General features: G+C 43.9%; 1 protein-coding gene across 1 annotated transcript in view; it reads left to right on the top strand.

Annotated features, from left to right (window-relative positions):
- Nucleotides 1-24,662, top strand: part of DMAP1 (DNA methyltransferase 1 associated protein 1) — a 41,447-nt gene that overhangs the window by 14,234 nt on the left and 2,551 nt on the right. The window contains exons 8-10 of the mRNA XM_044442414.1: nt 1,594-1,665; nt 20,459-20,531; nt 21,398-21,681. Coding sequence (XP_044298349.1) covers nt 1,594-1,665; nt 20,459-20,531; nt 21,398-21,681 — 429 coding nt within the window. The remainder of the gene's footprint in view (nt 1-1,593; nt 1,666-20,458; nt 20,532-21,397; nt 21,682-24,662) is intronic.

The raw sequence follows: 24,662 nt of genomic DNA, 5'->3' as shown, positions 1-24,662 counted from the left end.
CCCATTACCTGCCTCAGATATTAGCTAGTTTTGAACATTTAAGAGGAAGGGTTCAAGATCACAGGCATGACTGGAGTATTCCTAACTCTTCTTACAGATGACTTCCCATTGCAGAAGTCTAGTGCAAAGCAGTGCTTTGACATGGGATTGGGCAGTCTAATGTGTTGGCGTATACCTATTGGCATTCCTTCATTTCATTATTTTTTAAATTGTGCTATATGATAGGCATATCCTACAGCAGCATGTTCTGAACATAGCTTTGTGCTGTAAGAAAACGGTTTGTTTTTCTTAGCATTTAAACTCTCTGCGTTTGTTTCACTAGGTGACCCCAGATTTAATAGGAAGCAGAACATATTTCTCTGCTCGTTTTTTCCAAACTGTTCATCCTTTTGTTTGGTTTGGCTACAAAGTTTTGGTTCCCTCGAGACTTCTGAAAGCTGATCTTGCTGCATGATGCAGTAAATGAGGAGCTGTGTCATGTGCGCTGCTGCACTCTGTCCCACCTGTGCTACTCAAGAGCATTTCATGTTCCCGGCTTTTTGCTTTTGTTTTCTTGCTACTTCTGTCATCTGCACAGTATTAGGCATGTTGTGTCTCAGCAGAGACAGCAGGTTGCAGCTCTCTTACTCTGTGTGAGAAAATGCTACAGTGCAGTGCCTCTTTTAGTTCTGTTGAAGGTAGAGCAATTCTATGCACGTGTTGTCAGGAGTATATTCCACTGAAGTTGGTGTGACAACTTCTGGGTAAATAGTCATGGAATGCAGCTGCAAGAATTTGAATCTTGTTATCTATTCTCCTGAAAAGCTGGCAACAGCACTGGATCACAATATATCCTTTTTGAGGAACCTTTGCAAAATTCTTTGAGGAGTTCCTGTCCAGTAGTAGCTAGTTTAGAACCAAAAAAGTAAAACTACAGCTGGGGCTTTGTTTCAGTGTTTTCTGCGTAATGTGAACTTCATTCCTCTGACCTTTTAGGGTCAAAGACGAGTTTAGTAAGACTTAGCTGTTTGCTTTAGATTCTCTTTTCTTCAATAATTTTAAACAGTCACTGACTGGATTTGCTTGTTCACCATCACTCACTGTGATCTGTGATGTCCACAGGTGCCGCCCAAAAACCCCAAGCCACAACTAACAGGCTATGGCTTCTCTGATGGTTGTTTAGCTCTTGTACTACATATCCTTGCTTGGTTTAGACAACACAACCAATTGTGGGTTCAATATTCAAAATGGTTTCCTGCCTATGTTGCAGTCCAGTGTGGCTTAAATAACCCAGAAGTTGGTTGTGTGAGCAGGCCCACTGTGTTTTCCGAATAGATGGATCTCATTGATATCTTAATGTGTCAAAGTCACCGTTGTGCAATTTTAGTGGCATTTAAACTAGGGTATTCATGCTGGTGCAGGACTCTGCACCATAATTTGCCCCAGTCCTGTTTATCAAAGCTATGCAGTTGTCTTCAGAAGGAATTCTTTTCCTAATTTAGATATGTATCACTGGCAGGTGTCTCTCTTGTAGGAAGTGGTGCTTTCCTTTTTGAGCTTTGTGCCTCTTTTTGCACTTCCTTTATTAACAAATTGTGTCTCCTTCTCTTTTAGGCTGTCCCTGAAACTGCTGGTATCAAGTTTCCAGACTTCAGGTCTGCAGGTGTCACACTGCGGAGCCAGAGGGTAGGCTGCAGTACTGGTCCTGGGAGCCTGCATGGGTGCTTGCTTTTTTCATTTCCTGTCCCTTTTCTTTTGAGAGGGTCCACTGGAACTTGGCCTGCAATAGTAACATGTTCTAGCTAATGTCTGTAATACTAGCTGTGTGTTTGCTCCAGAGGCCTACCAGAGGTTGTGTGCAGCTGAATGTCCTTGGGCTTCAACTGCTTTGAATCTCTCTCTTTGCTCTTATGTTTCTCTCTAAAGCCATGTTGTCATTCTTTCTAATGAGACTTCAACAAAGTTTGTAGACAGGAGAACAGTCCTGGGAAATTTTGTGGGGAATGGATGATAAAGCAGTTTGCCTCTGCCATGCATCACAGTGTCCACTTTTAGTTTGGCTAACTGACATTTTGACATTTGACCACAACTTGCAGATTCAGCTCTGTATTCATATCTTTCTTGCATATTGATGAATGGTGAATCAAATCCTGGGAGAACAAGTGAGTTTCACCTAAGCTGCACCAGGCAGATGTGTAAGGTCCAGTTCAAGAGGAACTTAAAAAAGCCATTATTCTCAGATGAATATATTTTGAACCTGTATCTGGAAAATCTGGATTTGATACACCAGTCCATCCATGAGCTTTGGCTAGTAGGGTTCCAAAAATAACTCAACTGATCATCAATAGCACTATGCAGGTAAGACACTATTGGTGATACTCCTGCATATTTTTGGAATACTGTTTTATTTATTTAGATTTGTACCCCACTTTTTCCTTATAACAAATTCAGAGCAGCCTACATAATTCTCATTCTCCTCCTTGTAATATTATCCCCACAGCAACAACCCTGTGAGGTTGGTTGTGCTGAGAGTTTGTGACTGGCCTAGAGTCACCCAGTTGGCTCCAAGCGGGTTATTATGTGCTGCACATTGGCCTGCATATCAGTTGATTAGGAGGAATCTGTCAAGATGCTGCACTTTAGCCTCAATTCCTCATTAGTAGAATAAGAAGAGAAGCAGCTGAATTCCTCAGGAATTTTGCACTGGTGAATTAAAAAATAGCTATGAAGATAATTAAAATAATTGCCATCTTGCAGAAAAGGCCTGGGAGTTCCAGAGCTGTCTTCTTTCTAGAATAGTTCCACAGCCGCCACCTTCAGGTTGGAGGAGGGGCAAGATGCAGTGCCTTTCATACTGAGCATGCTAATCACAATGGGTAGCCACAGCTTTGCTGTGGGACTTCTTGTCTCACAACCTCTGGCAAAGTAGGGAATGCTGCGTGTTTGAATATAGGAGTTTAATCTATAGGAAATCTTTTATAGACTGGTTAATGTTGTTTTGGAAAGGAACCCGGAATGCTATTTTGACCTCCTAAGTTTGTATTTAGCAGTACAAAGTTTGTACTTCTTCCTGGATGATTGCAGCCTGGTTCAGACTTGACAACAAGTATGAATAATTTGTTACAAGCACGAACCATGTGCTTAAAGGTTCCCCCCTTCCTTTTGTGTATGAGAGGATGTGATAGAGGTTGTAGTCCTGCACATCCAAAGGGCACTGAATTTGCAGAATGCTGCTATAGATTGAAATTCCTATCCACTAGCAAGGATTTTTTTCTGTTTTAGTTTACTGTAAGCTTTTTATTAAAAGAGATTATCTTTTGCCTGAAATCTATTTTTTTTCTTCAAAGACTTCTAAAATTTAAAGTTGTAGGCCAGGTCTGGGGAAACTCTAGCCCATGGCTTAACCTGTGCTTCGGAAGTCCTTTCCCAAGCCGCCCATAAAACTAGAAAAAGGGAAGTGTGAGGAGTGAAAGATCTCACTCTTGCTTCTGATCACTGGTTAGAGAGAAACAGCAAGGGATTTTTCTCTCAGGGTTGGAAGGAGTCTTCCTTTCTCTACTCCTGAGAAGGACTATCCTTTTCTCCATATAGACACAGAGCAATCCCTGCTTGAGCAATCACACTGTACCTTTCTCTGCATGGAGAAACTTAAGGCACCAGGAAAAGAGAGCCTTCTCCCAGTTTTTCTCAGTCCTTGGGGAGTGGGGTGAGGCCAGAAAGTAATCTGTCCCCTGGGAGCTAAACATTTCCCCTTTTCTGCCAGAAGATACTTAGTGATAAATTTAGCTCTGTTGCTGGAACACATTGTTCCCACACATCACAGTTGAATAGGGATAGGGAGAGAATCTGAATAGGCACAAAGTCATGCTTTGGCCACTCGTTTAAGCTTGTCTGAGACCCAGTTCTTGCATTATGGGTTTAGCATGGCTACCTTTTCTCTATAATTGGGTCCCATGCTTGTTGGTAACATTATGAGGGGATGTGAGGATGGCATGCTACATTACTTTCATTGTCATTAGAATCCATCCTTTTCAGCAACCAGCCTCAGTATATGAGAGAGGCCTCTGCCTATAACCACTAATAATTTTAGCTACACTCCTGGCACGCACGGATATGGGAGGTTTAGCCAATGCTTGTATGGCATTTCACGAGTTTCTTTACGTCATTCTAATTCTAAATTTTGGTCCGGATCTGAAAATGCTGGTTATACTGGGATGCAATTTCTTCCAATATGTTCTCTTATACCAACCCTTCCCCATTTTTCTCCCTGATTGACAAGGTTTGGAAATGTTGTGCAGTGTGACATATGTAAAGGTGAATAGACATAGAAGCCCCGGGGAGCAATTCGGAGAGGATTTGTTAACTGCCTGGATTAAGTTCTCTTTCTAAACTGCTTGTTCAAATTCTCTTTTGAAGTTTGTTGCAATAGAGAAGCCATGGGTAGCTTCATAGCTAAGATCACTTAATAATATGGGATAAGAGTTGCTTGAATATCAGAAAATAGCCATTATTCTCTCAGTAATGGCTTTCACTCATTGGATTAATTATGACCTTACAAATTAACAGATTTATTTGGCATTAAATACAGTTGATAGCCTTTAAATATGCTTTGTCAGTAATATAATACAACACATACAAAGGAGCAGTGCATTGTGCTAGCAGAGAGCCACACAGGGTGCACTCTTCATGTCGAATATTGGTGTTAGCTGTGCTGATTCACTGAACCTGTCCAAATCTCCCATTTGGGAGAACCTGACAAGGCCTTTTGCTCTCCTTCTGGATCCAGAGCCTTCCCTCAGTTCAGCAATGCAGATATGGCAAATATCCAGTGTACCGGAGCTTTGGAAACTTGTGGCTTGGGCAGAGGTGAAAAGGGAACGGCAGTTATAAGCTATTAGTCCTATGCAACTAGCAGCTCTTTAGGCAGAAGTAAATGTTTGAAAACCAATTGTTACTGGAAATTAACAGCAGTTGTTAGTTGTTGAAAGATCAAATGTGAGCTACTTTTTGGTTCATTTCCTTCTGAGGTTATAATCTTCCCTTCGGTCATTTTGGCTTCTGTAGTGGGATGTAGTGGCCATCTTTGAGAATGATCACTTTATGCATGTCCAAGGTCTTGTTTGGTAAATTTGAAAAATGTCCAAGAAGTGCTTGCATTTTTTTAAAAAAATCAGGTATTATTTTAATATCGCCCCTCTACTTCTCCATTCCCTAAGTTCAAACTAGATTGAAAGTATTTTTTTAAAAAAAAATAACCTTAGTATATGATTCCCTATGTGCTAATACACATTTTTCAGGGAGTTTTGTTGATATGTTTAGTTGCTACCTTATCCCTCCTTGTTAAAGAAAGTGTTGGTAAAGGACAGCTGTGTGTTTGGGTTCTCATCCAGGCTGTTGTACTGAGTCTATGGGATGAGGCAAGAGGCTTGGGCTCCAGGCAGCAACATCTTTGATAATGAGGCAAAACAGTAGGATGAAAGAAAGTTCTTAGCAGCCTCAGAGCCACGGAGCACGCTGGGGGATGCTGTGGTGCAATTGTTTAGTTCACAGTTGGACACCTTCTACCAAGAAAGGCTTCCAGCCGGCAGTTTTACTTGTTACCTGCTAACTAGGATCTTGTAGACAAATTGGTGGTCAGACCAATTAAAAAGAAATGGGGGGAAAGGGAGCTTTCATTCCCATTGATTCACACATCCACCCTCACTGGCTTTTAAATATTTACTAGCCAACTGAGCACTTTTTTTAGCACTGATTAATGAGGTACAATCCACTGTGGTGCTTGCTTTCTCAGAGCACAGCGTTGGGGTGGGGGCGACAATTGTATTATGTATTCAAGAGAAACGAGTATTTGGTCAAAGCTTGGTGCAAGGGAGGGGGTTGGCTGAGTGGGGTATGTGTGTGTGTGTATTATAAATGCATGTACTCAATATTTGATTTGCCCCGCTATGAAACTGTTGTGTGCGCTGCTTGTTTACTCTTTACCAGAGGCCCTTGGCACGCTCCTTCTCTTGGACATTAATGCAAAGCCAGACCTCATCAGCTGCTAACGGGGGAAACATCTGTCTTTCTTCGCTTGATCAATACTGTCCCTTCAGAGGCCAAGCCTTGAAAGCAGTTACATAAAATACCAGTAATATTTATTTGGATTTGATAAATTTAATTACTTGGAACAATTAATAATTTATCTCTTTAGTATTGACTGTGCTGCAAGGCCTTTTGGTGAGATAAGCTGATGGTAATCAGTGCCTCCTTATTAGCCGGAAATTGTATGTTACTATGATGGAGAAAACTTCCGATAGTTAGAAAGATGAAGTGTTCTTGTTGCTTTCACTGACACATTCATGTCGTAACTGCATGCGGAGCCAGACGCCACTACACAAATGTGTGCGATAATAGCTAGGGACATAGAGCGTGTGGCAAAGCGAGTATGCAGGGAGGCATGTGTGATTTGAATGTCATCTTGGTTTTACTCACAAATGATGAGCACTAAAGCCACGCAGCACAGAGGTGTTCTGTTGCCGCTGCACTCGCATTGCAGTGGTTCTCAAGCCCTTTGCTAATGCGAGACTGGCTGTGAATTTTGCCTTTACGCAGGACTCGCATAACTTTGCCTCTGTGGCTTTCGTGGCACATCAGTTGTGATATCTCCATTGTGGAGATGTGTGAGTCCACATGTCCGATTGCATAGCACATAGTTTAACTTGACTTGCAGTGTGGTGTGTCATGTGCATTTGTCAAATTTTGAGTATCTCTTATAGTAAGAAGATGATAAAGGCAGATAAAGGTCCACAAAGAAAGGCAGATAAAGGTTTGCCAGCTCTGCTCCGTCCTGCCTTGCTCTTTTAAGATTAGCCAAAAGTTCCCTCTTAAGTACAGGAACTAATGAGGACATGAACCAATGAGGGTTCATAGGGAGGTGTTCTGAATTGCCATTTGCCAACTTTTGGAGATATTGGGAGAGGTGATGGCAGACCTTGTTGTTTTGGCAAGTGTTTAGTTTAATATGTTAATACATTAATGTTCAGTTATTAATAGTCAAAGCAATTGTTACCAGAACATGTGCTTTTGAGAACAGAGTGATTAGACATTGTGAAAAATAGAAATAGGACATGTCTAGTCTTATGAGAGCATGGATAAGTCCTAAAAAGTGAAGCTATTTCTGCTGAAACTGAGGGGAACTCAGGTGCTTCTGTGGTTACTGCTCCCTGTTCTATTTCTGCTGTCTACCATCATTTAATAAATCTTAATTGTACCTTCTCTTTTCTTGATGTACTTTTCCAACAATAGGATGACTTACGTAGGCCACTATCCTGTATGCTCTTATCTAGGAATGGGGTTTACTTCTGAGTAGACAAGTGTATGCTTGCACTGTTAACAAGTCATGAGTGGTATAACATTGTCCTAGGAAATTTACATACAATCCAGAGGCTGTGAAACTTAGTGTAGAGTTAAAATGTAAGAGCTGCTGATTTTGGCGGCATGTGGGCGCATTTACATTCTCTTTGCAGAATATCTAATAAGGTTGTTTCTAATGGGATGTGCTTGCTGACAACTGAATGGAGTTTGTCTAACTCAGGTTGCTAATAGCAGTGCATAAATCTGTCTTTCTGCTCATATTGCATTTGTCAGTTTTAGCTTTCAGTCAGGAGATTGAACTTTGACTTTTGATCACTTCAGACTCTATGATGTTTTGAATTTGGGTCATATTTACCTGACAGTGGCATGCTAGTGGTGTTGAGTCTTGTTATATTTCAGAATAACCATGTGCCAGACTGCCTAACAAGGCTCGAAAGTAACTTTTGCAAAGTAATGTTAGGAAAATTTGGTTCCTAGTCATGCTGTAGCTTACGTTTGCTAAAATGCAGCTGTGAGTGAAGGAATTTCCTTAAAAGTGAGTTGTCATTAAAAACCAACCAACCATTAAATCCAGATATAGGAAAGAGCCTCTGAAAGGGGTAAATACTTTGCATAGTTGTGAACAATCAAACAATACAGGAAGAAGCTTACTCAACTGCAGCTGTGGTTGAAAAATGCCAAGAGAATTCTGGTTACATAATAGAGGGGAAATCCCCATGGGAAATATCCCAGTGCTCCTGGGCCCCCTTATCTAGATAATGGAAGTCACTTTATCTTTTCACGGAAGTTGCTCAACTGGAGTTTGAGAAGGCAATCGCACAGCCTTCCTTGTCTGCCTCTTCCGACGCTGTACTGAACAGACAGTTAGGAAGCCTTTCCAAAAGGATGACTTAACCCTCCATGCATCCGTTTGCTCCAGGTTTTATTCCTAAATGGCAGGTTTTATTCCTAAAGCGGGAATCTACTAAGAATTCTCCAGTGCAGTACTTATCAAAAATGTTGAAATTGTGCAAGAGTACGCTATTGTGTGCAACATCCATTCATTCCAGAACAGCTTGCTTTGAACACATTCCCAGGGGAACATGCCCTGTGTACAAACATCTTCAGGAAATAGCTGTAGGTAAGAACTGGATAAAAATGTCCTGGTCTAAATTTTGTAGCTCCAATAGCTCCTATTGCAATATATTATTTCATTCATTCATTCAGCCATCCATTTTTATACTGCCCAATAGCTAAGGCTGTCTGGGCAGTTGAAGAGTGCCTATTGAAGAGAAACTATTAAAAAAAATCTGTCAATTGGGTTGATAAATACAATAAGAGAAAAGAGGCACTAAAGCACAGATCATAATGAGGAATTTAAAATCTCTTTGGACATTTCTGCTAGTGAAAAGCAATTAGGATATACAACTTCTAGCTTGAGAGTTATTAGTGCCTGACTGGATGTTCTAGAATTATCCATCTAGCACTTCCAAGTAGATGTTCTGCAATTGGACCATGGTTTGTAGTCAGCCCAAATGTGTGGTATTCCTCTTCTTGGAAAGTCTTATGGCTCTTACAATAGTGTAAGCAGGCAATAGTGTTCTGTATACCCAATAGGCATAATAGGAATATGGTCGCTCATACTCCTCTGCCTATAGTCCTTCCCAGGCATGTCCTTCTAGAAAACTTGGCAGCCATAGGGAGTTTTGTAGTGAACTCTGAAATACCTAGAAGTCTGACAGATCCCTTATCTATGGTTGCATGGAATGTAAGTGTGTGTTGCTTCATAGCGAGACCTGCAAGGAAAGAAATGAGTTTTGCAGGGCAAGGCCCATATTCCTTCTTTAGCCTAGTTTGATTTGCCCATTTAAAACAGCAGCTTTTAAAAAGACTGCCATCACTCTATTTTGGATGCAGATTGAATGGCAAAAGAGGAAATTCCTCAGCCACAGGCCCAGCTGCTCCTGCCTATGAGATCAGTTCCACAGCGTTAATGGTGGGGAGCTGAGATTGGCAGTAGTTCAACATTTCATGTCAAGGTGGTCCTATTACTGTCAGAATCCTCATAGTTTGCAGGATGGGGAAGGGGGGGGGGTAATGGAAGTAAGCCAGGTATGAGTCTTGGTAATCTTGCCCATCCTGTTTTTATTATCCAATTATGGTAACCAGGTTATTGCCTACTCGCCTGCTCCCTTCCATTTCATTGGTTTTTAAGGAATAGTCCCTCCTGGCTGCTGCCACTCTGCAAACCTGCTATACTTATCTGATCACGTGGCTTTGATTCATATATTGTTATGTTGCCCTTTTATTTATTTTTCTCTTGCCGCACTGTTCATGCATTTACTGGTTGTTTATAGCAAGGACAAAGGCTCAGAGTCCTTAAATCAAAAGCGATGCTGGCATAATTATAAGCACAAGCTGGTGTTGCAAAGAGGGTTGCAAGAAGAGGTTGTCGGAGGAAGAGAGCATCCAAAATGTATTAACCTCAAAAATCCCAGCTAATCAGTTCTTCACTTTGAGCAATCTTAAAAAATAGGAATTTTTAGGAACCTTAGCCATAATAAATAATTTAGGAAGACCGCTTTCTGAGAAATTTTCTGTTGTACCTGCTTAGAAATGGACTTCCTGTGTGTTTCATTGAACTGCCACCCAAACTCTGCTCAACCCAGATTTTTTTTGAAAGTTAGGGAAAAGTGGGAAAAATCACAGGTTGAGTTGGGCCTTCTTTAATCTGATATGACAGGAGTGAAAGCCTTTAGAAACCACAAGTCCCAGCATACAGCACTGCCATTCTAAGCTGAGCAAATTTGTAAGATTCACAACTGTAGTTTCTTTTGTAGTTTTCAGGTTTCATGTAGGTGGTCAAAGGCTGTCTTGTTTATTGCTCTTGTGCTTCTAATTTAGGTTCTAAACTGTTGGAAGATTGTTTTAATCTGCCCTATGCAATATTCCAGCCTTGCCTGGAACTTAAGTGAAGAAATAAGTCATTCTCAGAACAAAGTTGCTCTATGTGTTTCTCTTGCCATACTTTATGTTAGTTTTTATTATGTATGTAAACATGTGAATATGACAGCCTACATTTTGTAAATACTCTCCCTCCCTGGTCAATAGCATTCCCAGTTTTGCTCATACATGCAACCCTTTGCAGATTGTGGCTCTTAAGCAGAAAAGGGTCAGTGCGCACAGGAGAATGAACCTGGATCTTTTCTCCCATTGTGGTGTGATCTCGGCTGACCTACTCCTCTGGAATGCCATGTGAATATTTTTGTGGCAACTTTCTACCTATTATGTAGTGAATTAGAGTTTGATCTTAAGAGTAATTCTGAAATACTCTTCCCTTGGCACTATCTTTATGATGGCCATTTTCATAAAGCCTTCTTTATAAGAGGGCCCCTCTTTCCCATTAGCCTGCCTCAGACTGCCTGGCTTTCAGAGTCACAGCCATGCTGCATACTCAGAAATATGTAATATGGCCATGCCCATTCTGTCCTAAAATGAAGGGGTTACAAAACTCCCAATTGGTACAGAGTGGCATGCCAGGAAGAACAATTCTCATATGGACAAGGAGAGGTCCTTAACAATGGTTGTTTCTTGTGACACGCTTATATTTCAGGGAAAGTAAGACACAACACAGACCACTCCAATACAATCAGTAAGATAGAATAAAAAAGGGAGTAGAGACTACGAACAGAACAAACTTTCCAGTGGTGCACAGACCTGTACATTACTGGTTTTCTTGCCTGAGATCAGAGCAGCCTACATGTGCAACCAGTGGGTTGCAGTGAGAGTACTGGAGCAGTGAATGTCCACTCTCAAAGAAGTAAGAGAAGATGAAGAGTACTTAGAGCACTTTAACTATGACAGCAAATTGAAGTACAGGGGCTAGAAGAGCAACAGCAAGCTGAGGCAGAAGAGAATCCTGAAGCAAGGGAAAATGAAATAGAGGAAGCTCCCTAAAAAGGGTGATGAGTTAGGAGCAGAGGAATAGAATATGCTTTGCACAGTAGAAAGCAGTGGAACTATAGAACCACTTTGTGGTACTTGAGGATGAAACTCAGGGACAATCCATGGAGGAAGAACTAAAGGGTACCCTGTGTGATAGCAAGCAAGAGGCCAAAAGTCAGACAACCCAGAGGCAATGATACCAAGGCCTACAACAAGGAGAAGGGTAGTAGTTGTGGAATACTTCCTGTTGTGTGGGATGGAAACCAATCTATATAGCAAACAGCAATGGATATGCAAGATAGGCTAACTCCTTTGAGAATGAAATAGAGATGTAACTTTCAGCTTCCTGGCACTCAGAAGGCCCCCTGACATCTATCCCTTCCTTCTCATCCATTTGGGAACAAATTATACAGCCAAACAAAGCTTTTAAGAAATCATGTCAGACTTGGAAGCTTTGAGAAGGAAGCTCAAGAACTTGGAGGCCCTCCTAGTTTTCTCATCTGCCCTTTTAGTACTTGGAAGAGGAATAGACAGGGAAAGAAAAATGCTCCAGGTGAATGCCTGGATATGAAGGTGCTACCAACACAAGAGATTTGGATTCTGGGACCATGGGCTACACTTTCCAGAAGATGGACTGCTGGCAAGGGATGGGCACATCTTACAAGGACTGAGAAGAATGTGTTTGGCCACAGCATTGAGAAATACATCAGGAGGGCATGACTACAGACTCAAATAGCGCTCCTCAATGGCACCTTCACAAACTGGGGAAATACAGCAAGTGTGGTACCACAGGATTCCGTTCCTAGGAAAAAGAAACCAAAGGAATGGTTACAAGATGAGGGATATTTGGGTTAACAGTATTACAATTGAGAAGGTTCTTGGAATTGCTGTAGATCACAAGCTGAATATGAGTCAGTAATATGATATGGCTGCAAAAAAGGCAAATACCATGTGGAATTTCATTAATAGAAGTATAACTTCCATATCATGTGAAGTACTACTTCCCCTCTACTCAGCAGTAGTTAGGCCTCATCTTGAGTACTGAGTCAAGTTCTAGGCACCACAGTTTAAGAAAGATTCCTTCCACTGAACCTTTTCCTGTTTGTCTGCAACAGAGAGGATCTGGGGACTGGAAACAAGACCCTCTGAGGAGAGACTGAAATAACTGGACATGTTTAGCCTTGAGAAGAGCAGACTGGAGCGTGACATGGTGCCACTTTTCAAGTATTTGAAAGTCTGTTATACAGAGAGCAGCTAGAATCCCTTCTTGATAACCTAGAGTTCAGGACAGGAAATAATGGGCTCGAGTTACAGGAAGCCAGATTCTGGCTGAACATCAGAAAAAACTTCCTGACTGTTAGAGTGATATGACAATGGGACCAATTACCTTGGGAGGTTGTGGGCTCTCCCACGCTGGAGGCATTCAAGTTGCAGCTGGACAGCCATCTGTTAAGGATACTTTGCGTCCTGCACTGAGTGGGGATTAGATTCAATGGCCCCTTCCAATTCTAATATTCTGTGATACATATTTTTTTATTTTTCCAATGGAAAGAGCATTTAGTCCAAGAAAGGCTATAGCACATGATGTTTCTTAGTGTGTAATTCAGCTGTAATAGATCAAGCCTACCACACTTTGTGAACCCCTCATAATCACCTTAGAAGAGCTGGGCTACCAGCTGGGATGAGAACATGTTGAAAGACCATTTGTATGAGCTTGTGCCTTTGGATTTATGGTTTTTTGTGTAGTGTTGTATGTGCTTCTGATTTCCCAGAAGGACACTGACTTAAACATGTGTGAATTGGCACTTAGAGTTTTGGGAAGGTCTCTGTAGCATACGTGTTGCAACAACTCCTACTGATGACAGTGCACTCCAAAAGTTCAGATGACCCCACTGGGTGGTTTCATGTAAAAGCTAAATAGCACAACAGACTCGTGAAGAACTCCATATTGGAGATCCAAGTGGCTAGACAATATTCCTTCAGTACCACCTTCTGGAGACAACTCTCCAAGTAAGAGTAAAACCACTGCAATGCAGTGCCGCCCCCCCCCCCCCCACTCCCAAGTTAGCCTGTCACCTCAGAAGGATACCATAGTTAATAATATTCAGAGGCTTTCAATACCAACAGGCTCACACCACCCAGTCTATCTCTGGCATAGGCCATTCTACAAGATGAACAAGGCTGTTTCCATGCCAAAACCAACCCTGAAACCTGACTGAAATGGATCCAGGTAATCTCATGCAAGAGTGCTTGGGGTTGATTAGCAACTACCCTTTCAGGAAATAGCCTGGAAAAGGAATATTCATTATTGTCCTAAAATTATTAAGGTCTTCCAGGTCAAAGGATTTTTTTTTCCAGAAGTGGTCTCATCACTCCCTCTTTCAGGAGGTATGGGACAACTCCCTCTTGCAAAAAGGGTGTTAATTACCTCCCTGGCCCAACCAAAAATTCCTCCTTTGGCAGGAGGGGCAAGGAGGGCCTAGAGGTGGTTGCACAAATCTGACCAAGTACGCTGTCAATATCCTCAAGTTGTTTCAACTGAAACTAATTCAATAAAACTGGACCAGGCTGTGCTCTGATTATCTCCACAGACTCAGCGACTTTAACTGTAGAGTCTTAAGTCCCAGCAGATATCTGCACACAAGCTGTCCCCTATCTTGTTTTCTTGCTCTCAGATGCAGGGTATGCCATGGAGCTGCAGCAGCCCTACAACGGAAAGGGTGCTTAGGAGTGATCATGTCAACCACCTAGTTCACATCTGTGTTTTACAGCACAACCAGGACTTCAAAAGGAGTGCCAGTCATATCAGCTTGAAAATCCTCACAAACCTGATTTAGATCCATTTAGATCCATTGCCTGCAGGGCTGGACCATCATAATATGTCCCCCGTATTATGCTTTTCTCTTTTTGCAGAAGAGAAAAGCTGCCCTCAGCTGAAATCTTAGGAAGCGGAGATCTGACCATCACAAAGGGGCTAAGTCAAAGTCCCCCACACTCAGAGCATCATCTTCATATCTGACTGAAAAGATCAATTCTAGAGTGTGCCCTGCTGTATATGTTGGGCCAAAGATATGCTGAGGCAGTTCCATGGTTGTCATGGTGGCCATAAATCCTGAGTCACTCCAGATATGGTGCCCTCCGTTGTGAATGTTGAAATTTGCTGGAACCAACAGCCGGGGGGACCCCAGCATCACATCCTATATTACTTCTGTTAGGTAGAGTGACTGCTGGGTTGCAGGGTAGAATCCCCAGTTTGCCCTGCTGACCCAACACAGAGTACAAAGTCTCCAGATTAGTCATTGGATGGACAGGGCACCTGGAGAGAGAGATTGAATTCTTGTAGATCATGGCAACCCTGCCCCAACCCTCATGTCTACCCTGATGCTGAACCAAGTGCCCTGGTAGGTACAACGGGAGGGCCTAACTCCTCCTTATTCACCTACCAAAGTCTTGGTTATGCATGCCAGATCAACCACCTCATCTATTATTAAATCATGTTTTAATAGAAAGTTTTATTCTGCACTGATCTAGCAGTTAAAAGCAGCACCTAGAGACCTGAGGGCAGGATGACATGACAACTATCAAGCTTGTGGGTGGAAGGAGGACTGGAACAAAGGCACAGCCATTAGGTTCCCCTTACCTGGCCAGTACTCCCAGTGCCGTATTTCCCTGTACCTGTTACTATGTTGATTGGGACCACCACCATCTCCCTACCTGGCCCCATAGTCTCAGTCCCAGATGTAGGTCCACATAAGCAAGAGGAGAAATGGAGAAGCCCCCTTGCTTTTGTAGCATTCCAAAGGGACACACCCCTTTGGTGCTGCCCCTGCTGGGGTGGCCCACCATGCAGCAGTGGATATGCTTATATACCCAGGAGGTTGCTGGATTGTCAGTCCAACAACAACAAGCTCAGCTTGTTGATAGGCTCAGCTGGGACAGGGAAGATAGTTGGAACGGGTGAGCAGCTTGCAGCAGGTCGTAAAACACAGCAGTCCACGTTCCCAACCGTCGCAACACCTCTTCAGTCCCAGGATGTAGCGTGTCCTGTCCTGAGTCTTTTCATGGTCAGAGGGTGAGGCTATGGATGTGCTGAACAGGTGCCTGGCTGCAACAATGGACTGGATGAAGTTAAATGAAACACAGTCCAGGCAAAACTGAGGTGCTGTTGGTGGGTGGTTACTTTAACTGGACGGAAGTTGTTCTGTTTTAGATGGGGTTCTACTGCCCCTGAATGAGTTCTTACCTTGGGGGTTCTCCTTGATCCATCTTCATGTCTTGAGGCTCAGTGGCCTCAGTGACTCGGAGTGTCTTTTGTCAGCTTTGTTTGGTGACCCAACTGCATCCTTACCTAGACAAGGTTAGCCCAGTTTCAGTGATCTATAGTAATCTCTACATTAGATTACTGCAAGTCACTCTACCTGAATCTCCCCTTGAAGACAGTTCAGAAACTACTGCTCATGCAGAATGCAGCAGCCAGATTAATATCCAGGACCTGTAGGTCTGAACACAAAAGGCCAGGTATGGCCCACTTATGTTGACTGTCCGTATGCTTCCAGGCCCAATTCAGGGTGCTGGTTTTAACCCGTAAAACCTGGGTTAGGACCACAGTCTTTGTTGCAGTGCCTCTCCCAACTGCAATCTCCTTGGACTCTATGTTGCCAACTCCAGGGGAGATTCAGAGGGTGACCACAAGGAGGAGGGCTTTCTCATTGGTGGCACCTCATCTCAACCAGCCTCCCCACTGTGACCTGGGACCCAATTTAAAGATTTATTTGGAAACCTGCCTGCTGAGGGGATTACCAATCCCAGATGTCTTTTACAGGATCATTCTTCGTTGTTTGTTTTAGCTGTTTTAAACTTTTAATGTTTCTCTAATTTTAAATTTTACTGTATTTTATTATCTTGTTTCGTGGATTGTTGTAAACACCCAGAGAGCTTTGTTTATGGGGAAGCATAGAGATGCAGTGAATAAGATTAACAGTTTAGGAAAGGATGGATCTTGATCAAACACTGAGTATACTTTGCTCAGTGTTTTGCTTTAACCTACTGTTGACTTACCCTCTGTAGATTTGCTGCTTCATAGTAGTTCTTCCTATTGTTGTGCCAACTGGGTACTTCTATACACTGTTCTGTCAGTGGAACTACATCTGGTAGCCTTTATGATCTTATTATGGGGAAATGTATTTTCCATCCCAGTATTAGGGATAATAGCTTGGGCTGCTTATCTTGGTTTTTTAGTGTGTTTCATCACAGGCAACAGATGAGAAAAGCAACTATGCGCAAGAAGTTGGATTATCCAGGACTCTTTGGTATTGGACCTCACTTTGCAACCTGAAGCAAGCAAAACAGAGGTGGAACAGTTTCAGTCAGAAGCTCTGCTTGTGGAATGTAAACTCAATGAGTTTATGATATCCCCACATTACCCAGAAGACTGCACTTGGTTTGTCAGTGAGTGCCCTGCGTTCTGTGGTGTAGCTGCATCAAATTTGATTGCACCAATACCCTGCAGCTTTTCCAAACAGCAGCTGCCTGGTGCTTTTCTGCTGCAGAGGGAACGGAACACTGGGCCTTCCCCTGCTGTTGAGACTGCCAGGCTAACGGAGCCTACCTAACGGATTATCAGTGCCCTGTGAGTAATAGACTCCTCATTTAGTTTTAATACATTTTGCATAGAGAGCAATCAACCTTCATCAGTCTTAAAGATGAATTGGCTTAGCCAGCTAAATTTTAAAGATATTAGTCCGACAGCAGCCGCATAAATCATAACGTTTTCTTAATGACGGTAAAATTAAAATATACTCTTGCTTGAAGAAACCAATGGAGCTTTCATGTTCACAGGCCAAATCCTCCCCCAAAATTAAAGGGAAGCTTAATTGATGTTCTCTAAAGCCAAGTAAACTCAAGCAGTCCGCTTTTCCTGGGCTGGCCTTGTATTTCTTTCGCAGTCTATGAGTATATCTAAATCCATCCACACTGCTTCTGTGCTTTCCTTCCCTTTAAGCCACCAGTGAGGCAACAATTTCAGATGTTTTCAGACTCTTGGGCCAGCAGTCATGCTTTGCTAGGTAAAGAGAAATTAGTTCTTCACTTGCCACCGACAGAGCTCTGATAGAACGGAACACTATATGTTCATCTCCTCTTGATAGGTTTGCTGGTGTGTTGATAGAACCTACAGAAGGGACATATCTGAGCTGTGACTAGAGGCAGAAGAGTAAATTATAGCACTGGCTAATGCTTGAGAAGAAATCCTGTCTAACCATTCTGGGATAGGAAAGGTGTGTGGTTCTTATTCTAAACATAAGATGTGGCACAGTTTTCTCTAGATCTTATTCACATTAGTGTTGTGATCCTGTCTAGGAATCACATGTGATGAATATAGGTGGTTGGTATATCATTTAAGAATGTATGCAAAACCCTATTTGGTCTGCCAAAGTTTTCTCTTGGTGTGAGGAACCTATGACATGCTGATGTTGGATTACATCATCCATCATCCCTGGCTGTGGTGGTTGAGGCTGCTGGGAGTTAGGGTCCAACATCCAGACGACCACAAAGTGTTGTATCTCCACTCCAGCTAGTCCAGCATTCTGTTTTGGTCAGTGATCAACCAGTTGCATTGCTCACAAGCTGGGCATGGGCAGAGATCCTCCTCCCTCAGCCTTTGCTGCCAATAACTCATTATGGTATCTCTTTGAATAAACCATTTCTGGATTCGAATGTACCTTATAGCTTTCATGTCTAATAAGCATGATATTTCCACGATGTTTCAAGCATCGGAGAAAACTGATGTTGATGAGTCGTGCTGTCGTGTGTAGAGAACCGGAGTTGATGGGCAGAACACCTGTGAAGAACCTGTTAAGTTTAGTGTTTCTGATGCAGGAAGGGTTTATTGGAGGTCAGTTAGAACTAGATGGGAACAGCCTAGAATTGCATTTAACAAGAAAGAATAAATTTATTAACATGCATTGTTGTTTGTCATAGATCATGGATCAAAAAGTATGTAAATTAAAATTTTAATATAGTTGCTATTCAGTGTGATGTACTTGTTTGAACAAAATCATATTACTTAGCATTTGTTTAGTGCTTTCAGTGCACTGAAAGTGACTTAAATATACCCTGTACCTACTATCTTTACAACACCATAAGGTATGTCAATACTTTTGACCCCACCCTGTCTAGTGACTTCATGGCAGAGATGAGTGTTGAACAAGGAGCATCCTGATCCAGTAGCTTCCTCTCTTAGCTACTGTATTAGACTAGCTCTCTGAACTCCAGCTCAAGCCAGAGAGCTGAAGAATAAAGCTTGGACTCTACCACTCCTCTACTTCAGGAGTTCATAACTCTGCATTTACAGGAGTCTGTGCTGTGCCTTTCCTGCAGCCCTTTTTAAGGGGCATCTTTCCCCTCTCATATGAGAAGGAGAGTGAACTTGTCAGCCCAGCCCCTTTCCTTGTGGCCCTGATTGCGTTCCCTGTGTTGGGAAGGCAAACTTCTGCAGTGAAGAGCCTCTGCTTGTGTGGAGGCTTCCCTGTGACCTGGAGGACTGGAGTTCTAAAGTGCAAAGACAGCCTCCATGAGTGCAGCCGTCCTCTTTCTAGGGAAGTTCCTTAGCTGACATTTGCAAGGGAGAGGGCAGTGCCACCATATAATGCCCTTGTTATGCTGCATGTGTGAAGGTAATACAGGGAGGAGACAGGGAGAACATGCAAATAGGGCTTGTGACGGTTTCACATAACCATGTTGTTCATAAGATGATTTCAATCATTGTTTGATGGCCTAATCTGGAGTGTGCTGGCTGTCATAAACAGAACCTTTGTGTTGGGTTCCAGCAGCTTGTGTCGATGGAGAGAGACATTCATAGGAGATAATCCTCCTGTGAATTGGTCATGTGAATCTGCTCTTAAATTATATCACTGAAAGCAGCTGGAGAGATTTCCAGCTGCTTGCTCCTGAAAAGCAAGGTGGAATGAGTTGTGGGAGAGGATGATGTCTATATTCCCTATGACAGAACCAGGAAATACCATCCTGATGTTTGGAACCACCCAAACGTGGCCATAGATCGCAGCCAACATGAGAATAAAGCAAGAGGCAGAAAGCTTCCAGCAAGGGGTGAAAGAGAGACTTTCCAGACAGCCCTCATTGTTTGTCAAACCTAAAGCTAGTGCTGGTGGTATGGTGCTTCCAGTGTTGGACTGGGGAATTGAGAGATCTGGATTCTTGTCCCCACTGAGCCGGGAAGTTTGGTGGGTGATTTTGGGCCTGTCATGAACTCTTGGCTTCACCTACTTCACAGGGTCATTGTGGGGATAGAAAACGGAGTGGAGGGGAACTATAAACTGCCTTGGGTTCCTCCCAAGAGGAAAAATGGTGGGATATAAATGCAATGTACTAATAACCAGGGAAGGACTGAGGGAGGCCAGCTTGGTTGGTTTTTCCTTTTGTGCCCTTCTCCACGTTGAATTGTGCTGGACGTTTTTGTCCCCACAGTCTTCTCCGCCGCGTGTTCCGAGCCGCTCTTGCTCATAGGCGTGTGGCGAGGAGGTCCTGCTAAGTATGATCTCATGCCCAGCTTGGCTTCCCTGCCCCTGCCTAATACTCTGCTGCTCCTAGTGCCCCCTCCGGCTCCTACGTGAATGCGTGTTCACACTTCTGCCAATTGAGAGAGTGTGTGTGCTCTTTGTGCCTCTGTGCCTTTTGTTAGGAAGCTGGCTCTGTAAATGAATCCCACGGCTCTGGACTCAGCAGGTAAAGGGAGAAGGAAGTCTGTTAGTGCACGAGTCTAATCAGGCTGGCAAGAGCAAGTAAAGTAGGGCAGAATCGCACATTAGCTGCCGTGTAATTGAGCTCTTTGATGGGCAGGGCACTGCGGGAGAGGGTTCGAAGCAGAGCAGAACTTTTGTTGTTAATTCAGTTGCACATGGAAGCTGTAACGCTGTGCATCTCCACATCTTGGCGCAAGGAGAACTAAAAAAGCCTTCACGACCAGGCTTTTCAGTCCCTGCCCTTGGCCCTAGTCTACAAACTTTCAGGCCTTCTCTCTGCCTCCCTCTCTCAGCACTTGATTTCCCTTTTCTCTCTTTCTTTCTTTGGCTCGCTTTTTTCCCTGTGCACTATAAAAAGCAAAGCTCCCTTGCCGTTTGAACTAGGCGGCTGTGAGTGAGGGCTAGCTCAGAGCTGTGTGGCTGTTACCTTTGTATTCCAGATGAAACTGCCGAGCTCCGTGGGACAGAAGAAGATTAAAGCCTTGGAGCAGATGCTGATGGAACTCGGAGTAGGTGAGTAAAGAGGGCAGGTAGAGAGAGAGAGAGACCCATGGAGCAAAGCCTTTGTAGTCAAGAGGGGCTATTTTTCCCCCTAGTAATACAGCCAGTTCCTTGAATAACGCTATGTGAATAGGTTTGAAAATAATATCTTATGTATTTTGTTAAAAAAAAAGCAAGGGGGGGTAAAAGTCAGAAGATGATGCACAGGATTAAAAAAAAAATCTTACCAGTAGAAAAGTATTTGAACAGAGTCTTTGTCTCTTTCTCTCTTGTTTGGGCTCTTTAAGCCATCAAGACTGACAGCATAGTATTAAGAGGCACAGCTCTTCTTCCAGGAAGTAGTACTTCGAAAGGGGCTAGTGGCCATTGCCTGGGAGACTTTGGCTGGCGTATTGGCATGCTTGTTGCTGCTCTTTTGGAAAGGTCCTGCACAACCTGTGAGGGGAAATGCCTGGCATCTTGCGAATTCCTTCTGAATGCAAGTGGCTTTGTGTTGGCAAAGGGGGTCGCAGCCCAACACCCTTTGCCCAGCTCTGTATGGGGGGGGGGGCAAAGAAACTTTAACTGGGGTAGGGTAACAAACATGGGGTCACATAATGAATGCTTTCCCTTGAGGACGGGCTGCATTTACACTCTGCGCACATACTTGACTTTAAAAGACTGTGAGGTGTCTGAGTCTGGGGCAGGCAAACTCCCAGTATGTCTCAAGCCTGGGGGCAGCAGAGGAGCCAACATACTCTGCTGTTCAGTGCCTACTGCTGTGTCCAGCATGGAAAGTAGCAGGAGTACCATGGAGGCATCAGAGCAGGGCAGACGTGCGATGGAGCGGGGAAGGCGAGCAGCTCTTTCCCTTACCTTTCTCCTCTTGCCTTCTCCAGACCTGAACCCAATGCCTACAGAGGAGATTGTCCAGATGTTCAACGAGTTGCGCAGCGATCTAGTGCTGCTGTATGAGCTCAAGCAAGCCTTTGCCAACTGCGAATATGAGCTGCAGATGCTGAGACACCGTTACGAGGCACTGGCCAAAGCAGGGAGCGCAGGGCCCAACGTGGACGGTGGCTCGCATGCTGATGGACAGTCAGGCTTGTGCACTGAAGAGGGCAAGGGTGATGGCAAAGAACAGATCATTGATGTGGTTGGGGCCCCCCTCACACCCAATTCGGTGAGTAGGTGCTGGTATCGGGAACTCCCCTTACGCCCCTGCCATCATCTCCAGGTCTTCAGCAGCACTGGGTGTAGCCCTTAGGGCAGGGATGGGGAATGTGGACTGTGACTCCCATCTATGCTAGTTAAGGCAGATGGGAGTTCCATTCCACCAGCATTTCGAGGGCCACATGTTCCCCTCCCCTCAAAGGAGGAATGATGTTAGGTCACTAGGCCTTCTGCTAACTGTAACCATGTAGACCAAAACACTTAGGATTGCTGAGGACTGTAATATGCTAACCTTCTCATGTTAACTGCCTGCAAAGCAGTTGCTTTCCCATGGCTGTGTGGGGAGAGCACTCCTTTAAAGCAGAGCAGGGATGCTGGAGAACAGAAGTCTAACCTGATGGTTTGAGGACAGCATGGATGGAGACATGGAAGTTGATTCAGTGGCAGACTTATGTGCTGCACTGCTTGGTTTCACCAGCCTGGGCACTCTCCATCCTCCATGCCTTTGCTTAGCTGGCCTGCTCAGTCTCATACTTCTGAGTGAACATTTTTAAATACAGACTTTGTTCCAGTGGAGTCCATGGGACTTATTCTTGCTTTACGGGCTGTTACCCAGCTGGCCACCAAACCCTTCCTCCTCCTCCTTGCGTAACAGCTGTCCAATATGTTGTCATAGTAGCATGTCAAGAGCTTTGCCAAATATATATCTGTATAACTGAAGTAACGTTCTCTGTCAGCATTAGAAATAAAATGGAGTGTTGTGTAACAGCTCGTTCTTTGGGGCAAGAGAGCAGCCTTTCCTGTGGGGTGGGCTTTACCCTCTTGTTGGGCCCCAGTGTGCTGCCTCTCTAGAGGGAAATGACGCCTCTTGTGCTTGAGGTTTTAGCAAGCCACCTCCTCAGCTTTTACTGGCCCATTTGGAACTGGTTTCTCCCTGTAAAGTCTTTTCATCGACATGTGTCCGTTGACAAAACGTTGCGCTCCTCTGCTGTTCTCTTCCAATACCATGCTTGGGATAGGAACAAAGAGAATGAAGGCAGCACCAAGAGGGTTAACATGATCGGGGCTCTGACATATTTGAAAGAAATATAATCAAGTTAATTCACTGCAAGGCAAATTTGGTACCTAAAGGGCCCCCCTGTTAAATACAGCTCTGACCTTTACCGGCTGGTTACACAAAGCCGACACAATTAGATTAGTCCAAGACAAAAGGTCAAGCGCATTCACACTGTGACCACTTTATGCTGTCTTTGGAGGGGAAAGAAAATCCACCCAGCAGGAGGGGGGCAACTTAGGGAGGTTCACCGTTGCTGCCAAGATGGAGAGGGGGGTCATTAAAGGTGGGGTGTTGCTGTGGAGGGAAATGACACTGCTGCCGGTCAAAGAACTTGGTGTTGTCTTCTGCTTGGAAGGGGGTGTCACTGTAGTGTTTCCTTTGCAAAACTCGGAAAGGGAGGATCACATGGAATATCTAGTCTGCTACCTTGGCAGCATCTTGTGAAGGACTGGACATGCCCCCCCCCTCCATGTGGTCTTGTGCCACATCATGGCTGGGTGGCCCATTTGCATTTCCTGCTCGTTTTTGTGAAGATGGCACCTAGGCTGGAAGTGAGGCATAGGGGATGTCCAGATTTTGGCCATATAGTTGAATCTAGCTTGCTTTTTCCTTCAGACCAAGAGAGGAAATGGATTCACCATGGTATGGTGTGTGTCATTCCCTGCTTGTCTTTTTAGGGAGCTGATTCTGCTGCTCTGGGAGTTCTTTGGGAGTAAAACTCCATGGCCTGAGTCCTTTTGCTCCTGCACAGCCCTCCAAATATTGCACCACCTGAGCAAACAAGCAGGCATTGACTCAAACAAGTGCTCAATGAGGAACAGATTTCTGCCACTTTCAAACATAGGAGCTAGAGTTATTGTGGGCAGAGTATAAGGCTGGGTACTTAAACTGAGTTCAAACCCAAGTTGGCTTTTAGGATGACTGTGTTCCCTTAGGCACAGCAGTGGTTGTTGGACTAACATTTCAGCAGGCTATACCTCCAACTATCTTAAGAATAGGAAAATCTAGGGCTTGATTAACAACCTTACCATATGATGCCAAAAGGCTAAAATTAAAGGAAGGACTTAACCTAGCACCGAAAAAGTGGCATTGTTGATGCCAGGTGGTCATTGCTGCGGCGAATGTTCCAAATTTGAGGAGCCTTCACCAAGAAGGTCCTCTCCCTTGTTGCCGCCTTCTGAGACTCCCTGAGTACGTAGTGTGCCGGTGCTTTCATTCTGGGATAGGTGCTTCATCAGGTACTGCAGCCCCAAACTGTGTCAGGCTTTATAGGTCAAGACCAGCACACTGGGCTTGGAAATGTGCAGGCAGCCAGTACAAGTGGACCAGAGTCAGTATCATATGTTTGCATCTTCTTGTCCTTGTTATCGGTCTGGCTGCCACATTTGGCACAAGCTGCAGCTTCTGAACTGTCTTCAAAGACAGCTCCAAATGGAGCGCATGTCATTCTGAGCTCTTTGGAGGAATACTTCTATTCTGTGGTTTTCTCACCATGTTATGGATAAAAGACATGCAGAGAGTATTTACATGAAGAATGAAGGCTGATCAGCACTCTTGCATTGGCAGTTGTTTTTTGTTTTCTGGGGGGGGGGTTATTGGAAGTTTGATAGTGCTGAATCATAGTTGATATGTTCTGTACAAGAAACACATCTTCAAATGCTTGTTGACAGATGGCTGTGTGCCACAACTCCCAAGCATTTCTCTACTGGATTTGTGGACACATTTTATTTGTGTCACACTTTATTATGCAATCTGTTTATTTGGCATTTTCCTGATGTCCTGGCTTCCGATTCCAGTTTCTTTCCATTCCACCCACCCCCCACCTGGTATTTGCCAGCACTTCCTTACCAGGACAGAATCTGGAATCCAGCATTGCTGTACCTGCGTTAGCAACTGACCCACTTGTACATACCCTTTGCAAGCCTTTGAGATGC

This window comes from Varanus komodoensis, unplaced genomic scaffold, assembly GCF_004798865.1.
Source record: "Varanus komodoensis strain SLA01 unplaced genomic scaffold, ASM479886v1 scaffold1, whole genome shotgun sequence".
Lineage (NCBI taxonomy): Eukaryota > Metazoa > Chordata > Lepidosauria > Squamata > Varanidae > Varanus > Varanus komodoensis.
Note: the sequence above shows the minus strand (reverse complement) of the source record. Positions and strands in the feature narration are given on the sequence as shown.